This window comes from Neomonachus schauinslandi, chromosome 12, assembly GCF_002201575.2.
Source record: "Neomonachus schauinslandi chromosome 12, ASM220157v2, whole genome shotgun sequence".
NCBI lineage: Eukaryota > Metazoa > Chordata > Mammalia > Carnivora > Phocidae > Neomonachus > Neomonachus schauinslandi.
This window is the reverse complement of record NC_058414.1, coordinates 9,379,996-9,401,464: the sequence shown is the minus strand read 5'-3', so window position 1 is coordinate 9,401,464 and position 21,469 is coordinate 9,379,996. Positions and strand designations below refer to the sequence as shown.

The 21,469-nt window shown below is 40.6% G+C and overlaps 1 protein-coding gene and 1 pseudogene across 2 annotated transcripts in view; both read right to left on the bottom strand.

The window, feature by feature from the left end:
• Positions 1-16,652, bottom strand: part of LANCL2 (LanC like 2) — a 52,184-nt gene extending 35,532 nt beyond the window's left edge. For both annotated transcript variants that reach the window (XM_021703685.2, XR_002481116.2), the window contains exons 1-2: positions 16,372-16,652; positions 8,695-8,812 (exon numbers count right to left, since the gene is read on the bottom strand). In XM_021703685.2, coding sequence (XP_021559360.1) covers positions 8,695-8,812; positions 16,372-16,575 — 322 coding nt within the window. In that variant the 5' untranslated portion in view covers positions 16,576-16,652. The remainder of the gene's footprint in view (positions 1-8,694; positions 8,813-16,371) is intronic.
• Positions 16,653-20,444: 3,792 nt separating this feature from the next.
• On the bottom strand, positions 20,445-20,728 carry LOC123326400 (annotated as a pseudogene).
• Positions 20,729-21,469: the final 741 nt, after the last annotated feature.

The following is a 21,469-nucleotide window of genomic DNA, read 5'->3' as shown; positions in this document are numbered from 1 at the left end:
AGACTCATTTTAGACCTAAAGACACCTGCAGATGGAAAGTGAGAAATGAAGAACCATGTATCATGCTAATGGGCATCAAAAGAAAGCTAGGAGTAGCCACACTTATATCAGACAAAATCGACTTTAAAATAAAAACTGTAACAAGAGATGAAGGGCACTATATCATAATGAAGGGATCTATATCCATCAAGAAGATCTAACAATTACAAATATTTATGCCCCCAACTTGGAACACCCAAATATGTAAAACAATTAATAATAAACATAAAGAAACTCATTGATAACAATACAATAAAAGAAGGAGACTTTTAACACCCCACTTACAGCAATGGATACCTCATCTAAGCAGAAAATCAACAAAGAAACAATGGCTTTGAATAACACGCTGGATCAGATGAACTTAATAGATATTTTCAGAACATTTCATCCTAAAGCAGCAGAATACACATTCTTTGAGTTTACATGGAACATTCTCCAGAATAGATCATATACAGGGTCACAAATCAACCCTCAACAAGTACAAAAAGATTGAGATCATATCATGCATATTTTCAGACCACAATGCTATGAAACTGGAAGTCAATCACAAGAAAAAAATTGGAAAGACCACAAATACATGGAGGTTAAAGAACATCCTAGTAAAAAATGAATGGCTTAACCAGGAGATTAAAGAAAGAATAAAAAAATATACATGGAAGCAAATGAAAATGAAAAGACAACATTCAAAAACCTTTGGGACGCAGCAAAGACTAAGAGAGAAGTATATTGCAATACAGGCATACCTCAAGAAGCAAGAAAAGTCTCAGATATACACAAAAAAACCTTACACTTAAAGGAACTAGAAAAGGAATAGCAAATAAAGCCTAAAGCCAGCAGAAGAAGGAAAATAATAAACATAAGTGCAGAAATAAATGATACAGAAACAACAACAACAAAAAAATCAGTAGAACAATTTAACAAAACTAAGAGCTGGTTCCTCGAGAGAATTAATAAAATTGATAAACCCCTTCAGAAAGAAAAGAGAAAGGACCCAAATACATAAAATCATGAATAAAAGCAGAGAGATCATAACTAACAACACAGAAATACAAACAACTATAAGAGAATACTATGAAAAATCATATGCCAACAAACTAGGCAACCTGGAAGAAATGGACAAAGTCCTAGAAACCTACAAACTACCAAATCTAAAACAGGAAGAAATAGAAAATTTGAACAGACCAATAACCAGCAAAGAAACTGAATCAGTCATCAAAAATCTCCCAACACACAAAAGTCTTGGGCCAGACAGATTCCCAGGGGAATTCTACCAAACATTTAAATGTGAATACTCAAACTGTTCCTAAAAACAGAAATGGAAAGAAAAGTTCCATTCATTCTATGAAGCCAGCACTACCTTGATCCCAAAACCAGACAAAGACACTAAAAAGAATTACAGACCAGTATTCCTGATGAACATGGATACAGAAATTCTCAACAAGATACTAGCAAATCAAATCCAACAGTACATTAAAAGAATTATTCACCAAGATCAAGTGGGATTTATTCCTGGGCTGCAGAGGTGGTTCAATATTTGCAAATCAGTCAACACGATACACCTCATTAATAAAAGGATGAGAACCATGTGATCCTGTCAATAGATGCAGAAGAAGCATTTGACAAAATGCAGCATCCATTCTGGATAAAAACCCTCAACAAAGTAGGGATAGATGGAACATACCCCACCATCATAAAGGCCATATATGAAAGACCCACAGCTAATATTATCCTCAATGGGGAAAAACTGAGAGCTTTTCCCCTACTGTCAGGAATAAGAGAGGGATTTCCTCTGTCCCCATTACTATTTAACATAGGACTGGCAATCTAAGCCTCAGCAATCAGAAAATAAAAATAAAAAGCATCCAAATTGCAAGGAAAAAGTCTAACTTTCACTCTTTGCAGATGACATAGAGAAAAATCTATGTAGAAAATCCAAAAGATGGGGAACCTGGGTGGCTCAGTTGGTTAAGTGTCTGCCTTCAGCTCAGGTCATGATCCTGGAGTCCTGGGATCGAGCCCCATGCTGGGCTCCCTGCTCAGCGGAGAGTCTGCTTCTCCCTCTCACTCTGTGCACAGACTTGCTCTCTCTCTCTCTCTCTCAAATAAATAAAGTCTTAAAAAAAAAAGAAAAAGAAAATCTGAAAGACTCCACCAAAAAATCGCTAGAACTAATACGTGCATTCATCAATATTGCAGAATATAAAATCAATGTGCACAAATCTATTGCATTTCTATACACCAATATCAAAGCAGCAGAAAAAGAAATCAGGGAATCGATCCCATGTGTAATTGCCCCCCCCAATAAGATACCTAGGAATAAACCTAAGTAAAGTGATAAAACATTTGTATTCTGAAAACTATAGATCACTTATGAAATAAATTGAAAAGGATACAAAGAAATGGAAAGCTTTCCATGCTCAGGGACTGGAAGAACAAACATTGTTAAAATGTCTATGCTACCCAAAGCAATCTACATAGCACCAGCATTTTTCACAGAGCTAGAATAAGCAATATTAAAATGTGTATGGAACCAGAAAAGACCCCAAAGAGCCAAAGCAATTCTGATAAAGAAAAACAAAACTGGAGGTATCACTTATTCCAGATTTCAAGCTATTTTTGTGAGAGCTGAAACCGTAAGAATCCTAGAAGAGAATATAGGCAGTAAGTTGTGTGACATCAGCCATAGCAACTTCTTTCTAGGTATGTCTCCTGAAGCAAGGACAAAAGCAAAAATTAACTACTGGGACTACATCAAAATAAAAAGCTTCTGCACAACAAAGGAAACAATCAACAAAACTAAAATGCAACCTATGGAATGGAAGAAGATACTTTCAAATGACATATGTGATAAAGGGCTACTATCCAAAATATATAAGGAATTTATAAAACTCAACACCAAAAAGACAAACAATCCAATTAAAACATGGGCAGATTTTTGATAACGATGATGGGGAGAACAGAGATCCCAGCAGAAACATGAACAGACATTTCTCCAAAGAAGACATCCAGATGGCCAACAAACACATGAAAAGATGTTCAACATCACTCATCATCAGGCAAATGCAAATCAAAACTATAATGAGATACCACCTCACACCTGTCAGAACGGATAAAATCAGTAACACAAGAGACAACAGATGCTGGTGAGGATGCGGAGAAAGGGCAACCCTCTTGCACTATTGGTGGGAATGCAAACTGGCACAGCCAATCGGGAGAACAGTATGTAGGTTTCTTAAGAAGTTAAAAAATAGAGCTACCCTACGACCCAGCAATTGCACTACTAGGTATTTACCCACAAGATACAGAAATACTAATTCAAAGGGATACATGCACCTCAAAGTTTACAGCAGTATTATCTATAATAGCCAAAATATGGACACAGCCCAAGTGTCCATCAACTGATGAATAAAGAAGATGTGGTATACATATATACAAAGGAATGTTACTCAGCCATAAGAAGGAATGAGATCTTGTCACTTGCACTGACATGGATGGAGCTAGAGGGTATTATGTTAAGCAAAATAAGTCAGAGAAAGACAATATGATTTCACACATATGTGCAATTTCGCAAAAACAAAAAAACAAAGCAAACAAAGAAACAGACTTTTAACTACAGGGAACAAAGTGATGTTATCAGTAGGGAGGTCGGTGGGGGTGTTGGGTTACATAGGTGATGGGGATTAAGGAGGGCACTGGTTGTGATGAGCACTGGGTGTTGTATGGAAATGTTGGATCACTATATTATATATCAAAACTAATATTGTACTGTATGTTAACTAACTGGAATTTAAATAAAAACAATAAAAAAAGGATTTCCATCTCTCTACTTACATTATTAATGTATTCTTACATGGTTCCTTTTCCACTAAAATCCTCAGCATTATTAATCACAGTATTTGAAAATTCCTGCTTTGATAATGTCAACATTCCTGCCGTATCTGATTCTGGGTCTGACGTTTACTTAAGTCACTTCAAACTGTTTTAATTCTATTTTACTTTTTTGCCTTTTAGTAGTCCTTGTGAATTTTTATTGCAAGGTCAACATAATGTACAGGGTAAAAGAAACTACAGTAACCGGTCCTTTAGTAATGTGGTAAGGAAGAGGGGAGTAGAAGCACTCTATGGTCCTATGATTAGGTCTCAGTCTTTTGGTGTGCCCCTGGGCTATGACCTTTACTAGTGCTTCTCAGTGTTTTCTTTCCTGTAGGTTGGACAGGACAGTTATAGGGGGCTGGAGTTGGTACTTCCCTTCCCCCAGGGAAGTCTGGCTTCAATAAAACTCCAGTAGGTTAGGTTCTGGTGAAATAGTTTCTCCTGAGGGCCCATCTGGTGAAGAAAAACAATGCTCTCACATATTTCAAAATGGTTCCTCTTTCCTAGCCCTTCCAGAAGCACAAAGGGATTTTTCTCCAATCTCAGTGAGAATACTTGAAAAAGTGAAGAAGGATCCTTATAACTGGGTCCATTTAGAGGCATTTAACTCTCATAACTGTTCACACTCAGCCTCTAGCAATTAATTAAAGTTTAAATTTCTTATCCCCACACTCGTTCCCATGGATGTTCCTTCGTGTGGCTCTCTGCTCCAGTAAATTGTGATTTTCTGTATCTCCCTATCTATCTCTCCTATTTTTGGTGTAGACATTTGCCCTATGACCTCACTTCGCTAATGGATCTAAGAATTGTTTATCTTTCAGTTTGTTCAGCTCTTTACTCTGCAGTGACAACTTCTAAACTCATTTCCCAGACCAGAAACTAGAGTTCTCTCTTCATTTTATGTTTTTTCATTTTTATGGTATTGCTGTGCTTTCTGTAGTGTCCGTTCCTTCTTCAGCCCCTTGTCATTTGGACTTTATTTCTGAAGTGATTTTTTCTTGTCCTTCAATTTCTTTTCTTAGTTCTTTCAGTTCTTATTTCACATCATCTTAGCGTCTTGCCATCTCTTTTCCGGGTTCCTTTTATTTCTGCTTTGTGATACAATTGCTTAATTAAGTTCCAAAGTTAATGTTGAAAATGCTGCAATTCTTCTCCACATTGTAATGGCATTTTCCTGGTGTTTTTTTCTTCTTCCACTGACAAAATTTGATATTCCTTTGTTTCTAATATTACATAGACAATTGAATTTTTTCTTAAGTTTGAATTAGGTGAATTTTTCAGGAGGACTCTCTAAAAGAGGGAAAATGTTAGGATAGCTTTCCCCGTTTTTTTAATCTCAAGGGCATCCTCTTCTTACTAAGTGACAGTTTATTTGTATATGGTGACTCGTGGTGACCAGATTTCCTTTGATTCTCATATCCTTATTTGTTTCACAAGAGTTCCTACCACTGACCCACTGACGTTTCCTTTTTGACTACACTACTAGCCAGTGCCACCAGGGATGAAGTTCCTGCCTCATAAAATAATGCCCTTTTTTAGAATAATGCTGTTTAAAAAAATTCTATAACCTCTGTTCCCTGTATGCTCTCCATACCATTTTTCTCTGCCTCTCTTCCTTGCCCACTTTGTGTTCAGATATGCCCTCAAAAATTCCCCCAGAGGGTGTGTGTCATCCTTCTGAGAATAATTATTTATTGATTTGGGAGAGGGGGAAGTGCAGAATACATTTTGCCACCAATGGGTCATTTGGCTTCCTCACCTGGACACCAGTGTCACTTTCTACAGTTATTCTGGATTCTATGTGTTTTTCATACATTATTATTTGGTGTATTCTCTATCTCACAATTTTGCTAAAAAAAAAATAATAAGTTGTGGGTGCTTCATTCATTCTTCTTATATTGCACGGTTTTAGGAGAAAAGATAGGAGGTATGGGTTTAAGTAGATTCCATAGTGCTACCTGAATCCCAAAGCCCTAAATATTATTTTTTTTTTTTGGTTGTCAAATGATCCTTTATTGAAACATTTTCCTTTGTAGTTAACTAGCTGGGCATTCCACCGCACCACTGTTGATGTCATCTATGATGTCATGAGGGTGGCGGCCGTCAACATTGCAGCCCACAGACTGGGCAGTCCCCAGGATTTCTTTAATGGTTCCAGAGAGTTCTCTGGCTAAAGATCGGTGTCGTATCTGTCGGGCAATATTGACAATCTCATCAAAAGTGATATTTCCACTGCGCTTAATGTTTTTCTGCTTCTTTCTGTCTCTTGGTGGTTCCTTGAGGGCTTTGATAATCAGGGCAGAGGCAGAAGGTACCACTTCAATCTGGGCCTGTCTGTTCTGAATGGCCCTAAATATTATTTTTAACCATTCACACCAAATACCTCCATGATGGCTCAATCACTGATTCCAAAAAATGACAACAAATGGGGATTTTTAAGAAATACTGATTCTTGGACTCCTCTGCCAGAGATCCTCATGTAATCATTCTGGGATGGAGGCTGATAATATGTTATTATAAAGCCCTCTGTTTCTGATGCATAGCTTATTTAGAACCTAATAATCATGGACTTCAAACCCCCATTTCAACAAGAAATGTTTTAAGTAAAAGACTTTTTAGGGGAAATCTGTGCTAATAATAACTATGTTATTTTTCCTTTAAAAATATCCTTCTTGGGGTGCCTGGGTGGTTCAGTCAGGCTGAGCATCTGCCTTCAGCTCAGGTCATGATCTCTGGGTCTGGGATTGAGTCCTGCATTAGGTTCCAGTCCTGTACTGGGCTCCCTGCTCAGTGGGCTGTCTGCTTCTCCTCCTCTCTCTGCCCCTCCCCCCACCTCATGCTCTTTTTCTCTCTCTCAAATAAATAAAATCTTAAAATAAATAAATAAATAAAAGTAAAAATATCCTTCTTTGCTTTTTACTTCAAGTTAGCTAAAATTATCTCGGGGCTCCTGGGTGGCTCAGTCAGCTGAGCATCTGACTCTTGGTTTCAGCTCAGGTCATGATCTCAGGGTTGTGAGATTGAGCCTTGTATCAGGCTCTGCACTCAGCAGGGAGTCTGCTTGAGATTCTCTCTCTCTCTCCCCCCGCCCCTCCCCCCACTCGCAGGCACTCTCTCTCTAAAATAAATATTTCTTAAAAATCCTTCCTGCATTTTAATTCAAGTTAGCTAAAATTATCTAAATTTACATTTAAGGTAAATTTCTTTGGCTCTGTAAGCTGAACTAGCTCCATGTCTTTCTGAGTTTAATAGTTCTGAAAAATTTAATTTTAATGTCATTATGTAAATGTTGTATTCATAATAGGCAAATACAAATAAAGCATCACAGAAATAAATATAAAAATGAACACAGAAAAAGATCAGGGCCATTATGTTTGGTTGTGCACTGCAAAAGCAGGTATCAGTTCTCAGTAATTCTAACATGAATACTTATGTCTATGCTGTTCATTGACTACACTATAAAAACTTAACAAGGGCTGTACATTGATACATAAATTGTTATTAGCAGTAACCATAATGCAGTCTAATCTCTCAGAAGAAGGTCTTTTATTTCTTTTATACTCCCTAAATTATTATTACAATGTTTGGGCTATATGGTAAAATAGTAAGAATGTAAAGAATAGTTAAGACAAGATAATTTTGAAATTAAGTTTTTTGATGTAATGTGTATTACAGGTTGCTTATTCAATTATTATCACCAAATTCAAAAACAAAATCTTTATGTGTACAAATGAGTCAAATGGGGCGCCTGGGTGGCTCAGTTGGTTAAGCGACTGCCTTCGGCTCAGGTCATGATCCTGGAGTCCCGGGATCGAGTCCCGCATCGGGCTCCCTGCTCGGCGGGGAGTCTGCTTCTCCCTCTGACCCTCCTCCCTCTCATGCTCTCTGTCTCTCATTCTCTCTCTCTCAAATAAATAAATAAAATCTTTAAATAAAAAAAAAAAACAAAAAAAAAACAAATGAGTCAAATGAGTACAAGCAATAGGTTAAACAGTTTATGCATAATGGAGAAATCACATACTACAACTTGTCCCAAAGATCAAAGTAATAAAGGCAAACAAAAAACTGACCCTAAGGCAAGTTTTCTCTTATTATGCATTTTCATCGATACCCATATATTAGGTCAAATACATAATGCTATAAAAATATGACATACTACATATCAAACTTCAAGCAGAAAATATTTCTTAGAAATAAAACTCCAAAGCACTCATCACTGAAAAAGTTCAAGATATCACTTAAAGGGTATAAAACTTTACTATTTTCTTTTTTTTTTTATTCTTATGTTAATCCCTATACATTACATCATTAGTTTTAGATGTAGTGTTCCATGATTCATTGTTTGTGCATAACACCCAGTGCTCCATGCAGAACGTGCCCTCCTCAATACCCACCACCAGGCTAACCCATCCTCCCACCCCCCTCCCCTCTAGAACCCTCAGTTTGTTTTCCAGAGTCCATCGTCTCTCATGGTTCGTCTACCCCTCCGATTTCCCCCGCTTCATTCTTCCCTTCCCGCTATCTTCTTCTTCTTTTTTTTTTTTCTTAACATATATTGCATTATTTGTTTCAGAGGTACAGATCTGAGATTCAACAGTCTTGCACAATTCACAGTGCTTACCAGAGCACATACCCTCCCCAGTGTCTATCACCCAGTCACCCCATCCCTCCCACCCCACCCCCCACTCCAAAACTTTACTCTTTTCAAAGAAGAAAAATTTTAATTCAAGTCTTATAAGTCCAAAATAGAACATACCAATTACTTGTATCCCACATTCTCACCTGTCCAACCAGTATAAGCAGAGCAATCATGTGGGTCAGCTGTCTTCAGCCCCTCCTCCATTTGCTGTAGAAGATCTTTGATTTTGGTCTGGATTCGCCTTGTGAAATTATGAATGATCTGAGAACCAAAAGAATACAGAAATTTATATTGTGTAAGAATAGAGCAATATTATAATAAATACTTAAATAACCTCAGAACGTAAGAGGTAGAGATTATATTACCTGGCCCTTTTCGATGCTTCATTGGTGTCTACCTTGATTTTATAAGGTAAGTTTTTAAATGAGGTAATGCCCTATATGGACTATAGGCATTGGTAGGATTACAAAAAATAAGTTGTAGAAACCAAAGGAAATAAAAATTTTAAAAAAAAGATAGATTTGACTACACAAACATGTTAACTTCCGTAAGTTAAAGAATGTAAGAAAGATGGCTTAAAAATTAATGACAAGGGGGAAATATCTGCAATATAAAACATTATAAGTAAAAAAAGACCACAATATAGAAATAGACCTAAAATTATCACGGTACCTTACAAAAAAAAAAATATGAAATGACAAACATATGAAAAATGTTAAATTACTTAGCAATTAATGAAATGCAAATAAATATAAGTACCATAGTTTGCCTTATCATATTAACAAATAATAAAAAAATTTAAAAATATTAAGTCCCAAGGCTGCTAAGAGCTATAGAAACAAGTATTCTTAATCACTGGTAGCCTTTCTCCAGAGAAATTTAGCAGCTTCTTAAATAAGTAGTTGATAGTGTTCAAATTTTTTTTTAAAGATTTTATTTACTTATTTAACAGAGAAAGAGACAGCGAGAGAGGGAACACAAGCAGGGGGAGCAGGAGGGAGAAGCAGGCTTCCCACCGAGCAGGGAGCCTGATGTGGGGCTTGATCCCAGGGCCCCGGGATCATGACCTGAGCCGAAGACAGACGCTTAATGACTGAGCCACCCAGGCGCCCCAATAGTGTTCAGATTTTTATGTCTTTGATGATTTCTGAAAGATCTAGCTGCCAGAGAAACTGCTGAGATATATTAAAATCCATGACTATGATTGTGGAATTTTCTATTTAACCCTTTATTATTTTTTGCTTTCATGTATTTTGTAGTTCTGTTATTAGACACAAATTTATGACTGTGCGTCTTACTGACAGACTGACTTGTTATAAAAATGTCCCTCTATGAGACTACGGAGAAAATGTTTTTGTGTTACCACACAGTTTAGGGCTTTCAAGCACATTTTCCTGAAATTTGGGATTCTAGACTAAAAGCAAACCTTAGGAATTAAGTTACAATTGTATACATTGTATTAAGTCCAGAGAGGTTTACTTAACCCTGGAGGTATGTGTTTATATTTGAGGGGGATGAGGCCCTAAAACAGGAAGACATTGGGCGCCTGGATGGCTCAGTGGGTTAAGTGACTGCCTTCGGCTCAGGTCATGATCTGGGGGTCCTGGGATCGAGCCCCGCATCAGGCTCCCCCTGCTCCGCGGGGACCCTGCTTCTCCCTCCGCTTCTGCCTGCCACTCCCCCTGCTTGTGCTCTATCAAATAAATAAATAAAATCTTTTAAAAAATTAAAAATAAAACAGGGAGACACTTCTGAATTGTATAACTGAAGAGTAACAGGCTTATCTTTTTCATAGAGAAATCGATTTACATTCCAAAGACTTAAGAGTATGATATTTCTAATGAAACTCTCCCAGAAGAAGGGAAGACAGTTGCCTCTTTTCCATTTGTAAAAAGCAAAGTTACGTTTCTTCATTATTTGCCTACAATACACAGACGTTGCATATGGAGGACATTTGACATAGCTTTCATTGTGTTGCCCCACAGGGAAGACCTGAGACACATGGAACCACTCACTGGTTATAGTCTGTCTGATAAATAGTAAATCTCTGATCCAGAAACCTCTTGTGTACATTCAGGAAAAAATTAACAGATAAAGATCAAAGACCTAAACCAGGGTGATATCAGCATCACTGCAGCATTAGGATTAGGCATCCCTTGTTTTTGTCCTCCCTTTAACAATAAAAATTAGGCATCCATCCACAAACAGAAGTGCTTTTGTGTGAGTTGTGGAACCCAGCTCCTTACACCAAGGGACCATGGGAGGTCTCGCCCACCAGTCTATCAGGTAATAAGCAGAGATTTTGGTACTGGCTGTGGAACCTACAGGAGACTGGGAACTAGTTGTCGCCCCCGCCCCCAAGCTGTGATCTGAGAGTGCATGCAGAACCCCGAGTTGAGCAATCACTTTCGGATCAGAAAACCTTTGGAGAAGTCCAGATTTTGAGAGGAAAAGTTCCAACAGTCCATTAGAGGAAAAAAAAATAAGTTTGTAAGCATTAAATTGGGAAAGAGCTTGTCTTTATCAGCATTACCGCTTCCCAAAGGTGGAACGGCATAGGGCTAAATAGATGGCCCATGTTTTCTCCCATAGGGAAAAGGGAGAGCCCTTGAGTGAATGTCCAGTTTTCAAATCTGTGCAGGACTCTGCTGAAGAGACTCATTCTTCTTTCATGGCATTCAGAGCATTACTGGGAGGGCTCTATGACTGGGGAGAAGAGGAAAATTGGGGCAGTAGCATGTAAGATTCCCAGAGCAGAGCACATGAAAGGGATACAGTTCCTGCAGATGTGTTCTGGAGTCAGACACATGTTAATGAAAAATCAAGGAAACATGACATACCCGAAATATCACAATAATCTTCCACTAACCAAACCCAAAGACATGAAAATGTATGATTTATCCAATAAAGAATTCAAAATAGCTGTCTTAAGGAAACTCAATGAGCTGCATCTGCCTTAGGCTCAGGTCATGATTCCAGGGTCCTGGGATCTAGCCCCGCACTGGGCTCCCTGCTCCGCGGGAAGCCTTCTTCTCCCTCTCCCACTCCCTCTGCTTGTGTTCCCTCTCTCGCTGTCAAATGAATAAATAAAAATCTTAAAAAAATAAAAATAAAAACAAAAAAAAGAAAATACAGAAAGAAAATGTAATGAAATCAGAAAAAGAACACATGACCAAAATGAGAAATTTAACAAAGAGATGGAAATCATAGAAAAGAATCAAAAATAAATTCTAGAGCTGAAGAATTTAATGAAATAGAAAACACAGCAAAGAGAATCAAAAGCAGAGTAGACCAAATAGAAGATAAAATCAGTGAGAAGATAGGAACTTCGAAACAACCCAGTCTGAAGACAAAAAAAGAAAAAAACATTAAAAAGAGTGAAGAAAGTCTATGTGATCTATAGGACACCTTCAAAACAAAACAACAATATCTGCACCAGTTCCACAAACAGAAGGGGGCAAAACCTTATTTAAAGAATGATAGCAGAGAACTTCCCAAACCCGGGAAAAGATCTGGACATAATAAATAGATCACCCCATTATTTTAATCCGAAATGTCCCTGTCTAAGACACATTATAATAAAACAATCAAAAATCAAACTGTAGGAGTGCTGACAACACTGACTCCATCTTTGGCCCTCCATCTTGTTCTTCATGTTCACTTGATGACATCTCTTGAAGCTACATGTTCTGGGCCCCTGGAAGATTAACATACATACCTTAGAAATGCCCATCAAGGCCAGGATGGGGGGAGGCTTGCTTTGGCCTCCCATGAATCTGTTAGAGATAACATAGGCTCACCCCTTCCTGATGCACAGGTGGTGCCATAAGATGTAATTAAAGATTAACTGCCAATTAGATACAGGCAAGCCCTTTGAAATGCATGCAAACCCTCCGATCTCACTACAATGGCCTTCTGTGCATCCCCTCCCTCTATAAAGTCTCTGGACTAATGTCTGGATCATTCTCCACCTGATCCCCCATCAGTAAGTTCCCCTGAATAAAACTCTGTAAACCGTATGAAGTCGCCTGCTTTGTTTCCCAGTCTCAAAGTCCCTTCTCCATTTGGGGGATGATGTAGGAAAGACATCAGGGTTCGAAGCCGATGGCCAAGAAAGAATTCTTGAGACGTCTTCGGTGTAAAAAGGTGATTTTATTAAAGCACGGGGACAGGACCCATGGGCAGAAAGAGCTGCAAAGAGGTTGTGAGGGGTGGTGATTATACACCTACAAGTTGGGAGGAGGTTTACGGATAGCGTAAGTCTCTAAGGAATTTTGAAAACAAGGTTTTCAGGACCTTGAAGGGACTTAGCTATTGTTGGGAAAAGGTCATTTATTACCGTTTAATAAAACCTTAGTCCTGAGACCCTTCAGATGTATATCAGTGGGCTATATGCTTGGGGGATGATTGCCAACACATATCTTGCGGGATTTAGAGATAAAGGAAAATTTCTGAAGGAATTTTTATATGTTAAAGCAGACTTACGGGGGGTCGGGCTAAGTGGGCCTTTTGCCCTTAGCAAGGTTGTTGACATTGAGGCAGTTGAGTCCCTAGAGGAATGTTACTGCCTGTTTCAAGGACTTGTCCGTGGGCTGTGAGTAATAAGGAAATTTAATAATTTCTTTTCTTTTTTTCTGTCTCTGTTTCCCACATCAGGGGATACTTTACTGTCCTTCTCCTACCTTCTAACACCACACAGAGAAACCTAGAGATAGCAAGTGAAAAGATTATATATAACCTACAGAGAAACCTCCGATGGGATTTCTCAGCAGAAATCTACAGTCTAGGAGACTAGGATGATATATCCAAAGTGCTGGAATTCTGAGACATGATTACTGGGCACAGGTTTATCTACTTTGGGCTTCTTATTACCAAGGAACTAAAGATATTTGGGTCCATTGGTAAACAGGTTTACCACATTGAAAAAGCTACTATGAGGAAGAATATACTTCTAGAAATTGTGAAATGTATTCATAAAATAGCCAATTCACAGAATGCTTGTGGAACAGACAATCCGTAATTGTTTACTTCTTAGTTTTCACTAGAAATTAAGGTCCCTAAGGGTTAAGAATTCTAAACAATACATGTCATTTAAACTAATAGAAATAACAAGACTAAAAGGAAACAACTGTATTAAAAGTAGGCTAAAAAAAAGCACAATTTTTTTGGATAAGGAGAGATACGAAGAACATGTTTTTTGTTAAAGAAAAAAAGTGTAACTGTGTCCTACAGTAAAACGACTGGTTGTTCCAGGGTAAGAAAGAGGTAAAACCTGAATGGATGGGAAGGTTGTAGAAAAGGAGTCTTGGGAAAGGAATTTTCTGTGTGAGCAAGCAGGCTAAGACTGGAATGAATTTAAGTTTTTAAAGAATGAGTCTAAATATCAAAAGTACACATGCAAAATTAGAATTCGGTTTTCTCCCTGTTAAAAGGACAAACTTTTCTTGAAATATTGGTCTATAGAGAGGCTGTGAAAGGTTTGTCTTTACTTTTTAAGTAGTCTGCCCAGAAAGCAAAGATTCTGTGTCTTATCAAAGTAATTTTCTGCGCTTAAGTGTCGTCTGTATCAAGATTTTAATCACTTAGGAGAAGGGAGTCTTCAATATTTCTGAGTTAAATTTTGTTCTCAACTATGTAACCTTTTGGATTTGCCTTTACAATCTCTTGTTTCCACTTTGGTTATGTGAATCACTACTATTTCATAATGATCTATGATCCTATTTAGTCAAGTGCTCAAAATTTTTGACATTTTGACAACTTTCCAAAATCGAATTCTAAATGGTGTCTTTGCCATTATAACAACCTAGATTTCTCTGAGGGTCCCTGGAAAATCTCAAAGGATTTGTCTCTTACATTGTAAAAAATAGATGTAGAGCGAAATATGTTTATTTGGCATGTTAAATTACATGGGAAGCACTGACAAATAAGTGATGATAAACTTTCTTAGGGTATTAGGGCCCAAGAGGAGGCAACCCCAAGATGGGCCCCTTTGGCATAAACATTATTTTGAGTTAAAAGTAATCAAAACCCAGGGGTGGCTGGGTGGCTCAGATCACCCACTGGGTGGCCCTGGGATGGAACCCCGCATTGGGCTTCCTGCTCAGCAGGGAATCTGCGTCTCCTTATCCCTCTGTCGCCACACCCCACCATGCTCTAAAATTAAATCTTTTTTTTTAAAGTAATCAAAACCCAGCAGATGCAGGAAAAGCTCTCTGCCTCCCCCACAACTGCCTAAATTTACATTGTAAAGGAGAGCCTGTAACGGGAAGAAAGCTAGTAAAAAAGACTCCCCTTTACCTAAGGAACTCATCTGCATAATATGGCAACCTTGTTTTTCCAAACATCCCCTTTCACTTCCTTGCTAATGGTCTTTCTCCCCCTTTGTGTCCTCAGCCCCCCCCCCCACACCTCTCCTTAGCTCTTAAAAGCTTCCTGTTGCCTCATTATCTTTGGAATCTCCTGTCTGTATGGATTCCCTGCAAGTACACCTATTAAATTTTATTTTCTCCTGTTAATCTCTTACGTGGGTTTGATTCTAAGTCCAGCTAGAAGGACCACAGGGCAAAGGAAGATCTTCCTCCTCAACAGGTGTATGTGTATGGATATATGTTCCAATATGACCAATTATCTTAAACTGTTCCACACCACAGAAATAACTACATTTCCTTATCAAATGAACTCTCATCACATCTTTAACTATGGCCATTTTTTAAGTCTTTTGTCATTTACAGTCATTGTTTTACTCTTATGCTTTTGCAAATGTGCTTCATCTTCAGAGAGATACACAATGGTAAAAAATGCAGATTTCACCTAACTTTAAGATCATAAAACTGAATTAGATAAGAATTTCCAGAACCAATGAAAAAACTGGACTCGAGCAGAACAAGAATTAACAACATGGGACTGAATGAACTGATGAGGATTATCATTTTTTCTTACAACTTTTTCTTTGAAACGTTGCTGGTTCCTTAATATTTTTTTCCCTCCAGATTTAAGAAACCTCTTCTCTTTACTCTTACGCTACTTGTGACTTACAGTAAAAATGCAAAATACATGGGGAACCAGGGAGGGGAACTGGGACTTGGAACACTTAGGTCAGTGAAAAAAACAATAACCTAACTGGTAAACGTCTGCTTTCACCAAACGTGAACAGTTACGCTGATGTTCACGTCTTCCCTTATTTCCACTTTTCCCCTACGAAATGAACGTTTGTTCAAACACCCCGTTTCAAAGTCCTGGGCACGCAGACAAGACCAATCCAAATGACACTACTGTTTATGAACAATGCTTTTTTGTTGTTGTTCCTATGCCGTAAATCCCAAGGGCAGGGGACCAGGGGCCAGGCCTGATGATAAAACCGGTCTCAGGGAGACGAGGAACAGACTGTCAGGGGGTACGCTTGCAGCTCCAGAGGCTGGAGCGCGTGCGAGGGCCCCCGATAGAAAATAAATCTGCATGTCAACCGCCACTACAGCCCTGACATTCACTTCCACGTGCCAAGAAATAGAGGCTTCATCAATGTATTTCAAAGGCATGAGAGGCCAGGAGGCGCCTATCAAAAGGCAAGCTGTCAACAAAACAAATCCATACCCCTTCCTCCCGGAAGCAGGGCAGCTTGCTAACAGAAAGCGCGCCCAGACGCCGTTCTTCCCCGATTCCCTCGCGCTCCCAGGTTGGGACTCGCGCGGCGCCCGGCGCGGAGAGGTGACGTCAGCGCGCCTTGGGGGCGGGGCGGGACGGGTGGACGCTACCATCGCCAACCCCCCCCCCCCCCAACGTGGTGCGGCCCAAGGCTCGGCCAGCGCCGACCGCCGACTCACCTTTCCGTTGTTGTGAAAAGGGAGGCCAAGCTCGTCGGTAGTGGGTGGGGGGCGAGTACAGCCCGTCTCCTCGGCCGCCCCGGCGGCGAACACCGCGGAGGCAGCGGCCTCGTAGTCCGGGAAGGGGTTGGTGAACGCCCGCTCCTCCATCTCTGCTTCCCCGCCCAGATGGAACTTCAGTCTCTTTGACATGGTCTCGCCCATCTCAGCCGCGCGCTCTTCCCCTACCACTGGGGCCGCGCGGCACGGCGAGCGGGCGGGGACAAACCTCCTGGTGAGGCGCTTCGATTCGAGCAACGCTCTGGGAGCCCGGGCGTGCTCCCGCCGCCGCCGCCTCTCTCCGCGACCCTGCGCGGCCGGGGGTCGACGGCTTCCTTCACGAAGGCTGCCAGCGGCAAGGACGAGCGGGGCTTCGGAGCGGGCAGGAGCCTCTCCGGGGGGCCGGCCTCGCAGCGGGGCGCCGGCACATCTGGCGGCAGCTGTTGTGCTGCACGTGGTGCCCCCACCCCGCCCGGACGCCGACTGGGCCGCCGATCCCCGGTGGCGCGGGCTCGGGTGAAGCTGCCCGGCCGGGAGCGCGCAGGCTCCGCGGGGAGCGCTCAGGCCGGAGCCTCCGCTGCGCTAGGCAGCTCAGAGTCCGCACACGCCTGGCCGCATCGCCCCTTCGCCGCCGCCGCCCGCTCTCAGGCTGCGGCCCCGCGGGGACAGGGGCCCGCGGCTTGCACAGCCGGTCCGCGGCGATGCGCACGGCAGGGCCGGAGTCCCCGGGCTCTGGAATCGCTCCCGGGCTCGCCGCGCCCGGCTCCTCTTCTGCGTCCGAGACCCTCTCCGGATTTTCCAGAGCAAGCCGAAGGACCGCGCGTGGCGCTTCCCGCAGGAAAAGCCTGTAGAGAATAAGTCGCTGTCATTCAAGGTGTGTGCGGCGTGCAGACCAGGGAAAGCGCGTCCCTAGACGCGCCATCATCAGTCTGCATTTTCACCAGTCGACAGGTTCCGCAGATGTCCTCTGCCCCCGGTGCGCCAGCCACGCGAGCAGCAGCAGCTCTTTGGTATCAAGGAAAAAAAAAATTCTTCTAAAGAAAAGCATTTCAAAACAGCCTAAAACACTGCAAGGATAGTGTCTCCCAGGGGCAGGGGGGGGAAACAGTCCCTCCTATTCATCACAGTTGGGAGGGGGGTGTCTGGAGGAGGAGCCACAGGCCTTTTTTTTTTTTTTTCCTTTTCACGTTTTATTTCAGTCCCTGTGTTTGAATAAACATATCTTTGGTAACAGGAGGTAATGTTAATCATCTAAATATTTAATTGGCCTGAAAGATTCCTCTTTCTTAATTGCCCGGGAACATAACATGCATAGTAAAAAGACACAAATAAATCGTGCCATTTATGTAATCACAGTATGATTAACAACAGTCTTTGTTGGCTCTCTTTGTTCTTGTTGTCACTTTAATTATTTGGGACCAAATAGATGTAATGATTTCTCCTTGAGGAAAATATCTTATGCCCCCCACCCCCAATTAAATATTGATTGAATGCCAGATGATGCTAGGTGATGACGAGTAGACATTAAAAAAAGGTAATTTCTGCCCTTCGGGTTCCTACAGTTAGTGGGTGAGAAAGGTAAGGATTACAGCGTAGGAAGACATTTTTTTTTTTTTTTATTCTGGAACCAAGCAAGATGCTTGAGTATAATAAAAAGTGACATGATAGAGGAAAACAGTATCAAACAGGAAGGGATCAATCCTCCTGCCTCTGGCCTGGCTCCCCACTGCGTACTGTTGTCTCCCCCAACTGTTCATGTGAAACACCCCCTATGATGGGATGGCCACCGGCGATTACAGTGTAGGGGAACATCATTTTAAAGGGATTACTCAGCATAACTATCCTCAGAGTTCAAGGAAACAACTGTATAACAGCGTGCCTATGTAGCTGCATCCCTTGAGGGCCTGCTCCACTTTCTGCTTCATTTCCTTGTCCTGGGGTCCAACCCTCAGTAAAGGAAATTTTCTTACTGCTCCCAATTTTCATGCTTCCACCTGGAGGAAATTTAATCCCCTAACTACTGATGTTCAGCTGCCTTAGGAACCACCCTCTCCCACCTCAGGGACTTCACTAGACAAAATACCCCACAGCAGATATTCACCAAAGCCTGAGTTATTTAGACTAGAACACCACAGGCAGGTGGGGCAGAAACAGCCAGGGCTGGCTTTGCTATGGTGAGTCTGGTGACCTTTGCTGTCTCCTCAAACCCATTCGCTGTGAAGTGAAGATCGTTTTTCTCATTCTTAAAATGTGGTGGGTACCTGTGGACAACTGTTGGCAAGTACACAAACTTACACGGAGGACAACCAATATTTTCAAAGACTAAAAAAATGTAAAACCGATTTAAGGAGTTGCCATCTTTTCCTAAATACTGTCTGCTCTGCAGGTCTGCTGTTAGTGGAAATTTCACTTACGCTGTTTTGCAGAGGAGCGGAAGATCTTTCTTCACCCTCCTGTTTCCTGGAGGCTCTTTAATACAGAAGATGCGGGGATCCGTTCTGCTGCCCTTTCAAGCTGCAGGACCGTCATCCTCCGGTGGCCACTCTTTAGTAGCATAAAGACTTGGGCCAGGGCCTTGAAATTACAACTTTTTATTCACTTAAGGCCAAACCAGATTCTTAGGGTGCCCTTCCCTACTCATCTATGTAAGTAAGGGGGGACAGTAAAGGATTAATGTCAAAAACAAATACCTACGAGTGGTGAGGACAATAGGCAATTCCTGACAAAGGAATCTAACTGGGAGAGGGGAACATCTGTGTTCACCTGGCTGAAACTAGGACACCACTCAAGGCTGGGCACTCTGAGAGGGTCCAGGGAGTGAGGCTTCCTCTTGTAGGAGATAGGTTTTCTTGAGAAAGTGAGCGGGGCTGCATGACAGGATCTTCCAGGTAGCGTGAATGTCAGGAGAGGGGTCAGGTGAAGGAGCATATCTTGAGTACATGTGAAGGCCTAAGGTTTGGTTTGTTTGCTTGTGTTTTGATTTATTAAATATCTTTTTGTTTATTCTTCACGTGTGTGTCATATGGCAAGCTTCTAGATTTTTCTGTGTTCCTAAGCCACTGAGTGGGTCCTCCAGTCCTATCTGTGTTTGCCAGAGCTGCCCAAGCCTCCATGATAAAGACCTTTCCTTTGGGTAGTACAAGGGGAAGCCCCAGTAGGCAGACCACCAAATTCTCCTCTTCTTACACAGCAATTCCCTTTTGAGATTGTCCTACACTTTGTCCATACATCAGGGTCCAGGTTGTTGGCTTGTTGGGGAGGAAACAGGCTAGCCCAGGGGTATAGAGGGGAGATTGGCTTTACCCCTATTCTCTGTTGATACACAAGATGGTTTCTTCCAACTGTAAGCCATATATGCTCTACAGCTCTAATTTAAGACAAATTTGATCCCTTAAGCCAGTAACTGGTTCTCAAAGTATCATCAGGGACTTTTTGGGGGCAGCTGTAAGGCCAAAAGTGTTTTTTCTTTCTTTCTTTCTTTCTTTCTTTCTTTCTTTCTTTCTTTCTTCTTTCTTCTTTTTCTTTTTCTTTCTTCTTTTTTGTTAATTTTGAGAGTAATTTAATATGTTAACATAAACATACAACTATATTCTAATGTCATTATTTGAAATATAAAGAAACAGATCCTCACAGAACTAAAATAACTCAGACCATGACGTTGTTTTTTCCTTTTCCTTTTCTTTAAATTTAGACAAGTTTGTACCATGATGTAGCAAATAAGGTAAATGCCATGAATATGAAAGCAGCAGTTTGCAATATACCCGATCTAGAACCCAGGGGAGGTGAACTAGACAGAAGTGTAGTCATTAGTATAGCATAAAGAATATAGTCGATAATATTGTAATAACTGTATGATGACAGATGGTAACTATACTTATCATTGTGGGTCTTACATAACGCATACAATTGTCAAATCAGTATTTTGTGCACCTGAAACTAATATAACATTGTATGCCAACTGTACTTAAATAATAAAAACTAAAACAACAACAACAAACCAATTAGGTAACGTCATGAAAAATTGGTTTGCAGAATTAAAACTCTCCATTTAAATTTCTTTTCATGATCGGAGGTCTCATATTGTCTCCAGTTTCTTCATTGTATTTTGTGTGAAATCCATCATAGAACGGGGATTTTTGGACCACCAACAGCAGCACACACTGGGGTTGTCTTTCTGGATGTGAAGGTTTACTGTAGATTTGCTGCAATGATCTTTAACATAACATCTTTTGTAAACTAGATAAGCACTTGCAGCTGTTCTGGCAACACTGGTGACTGCTGAAACCCTTTCAGCTGGTGCTCTGGAAGTCAGACTCATTGCCTGCAAGGCATGTAGGATGCTGAGCACAAATGGGCTTGTGTAGACAGTGGAGTCAAGGTGCGAGAGGAGTTCTCAGACATTCTTTGCCTATTTCACTGTCCACTCATGAGTGTACAATGGGGTTTTCTAGAGGCAACACGATATAAGATGTCATAGCAGATTTAATAGAGAAGCAAATATAAAAAGTTTGGCTATCTTCTCATAGCCAGGTGTAAAGAAATTGGTAAAAATGTAAAATAATGCCACTCTCCTCATGCACATTATTTTGGTTTTGAAAATAGTTACGTTTCATAAAAATATGTTGTTTACATTAACCTATAGCACGTAATTTATGTTATGTTGCCAAATTAATAAATAATTAACATTTTTCAGTAATAATTTATAAACTGGTACATATTAATAGATATTGTCCATACAAAAGTTCTTTGGGATTCTCAATAAATTTTAAGTGTAAAGGGATTCTGAGATCAAAAATTTAAGAATTGCTGCCTTCAAACCTACGGAATGGGAGAAGATATTTGCAAATGACATATCAGATAAAGGGCTGGTATCCAAGATCTATAAAGAATTTATCAAACTCAACACCCAAAAAATAAATAATCCAGTAAAGAAATGGGCAGAAGATATGAACAGACACTTCTCTGAAGAAGACATGTAAATGGCAACAGATACATGAAAAAATGCTCAACATCACTCAGCATCAGGGAACTAGAAATCAAAACCATGATGAGATACCAC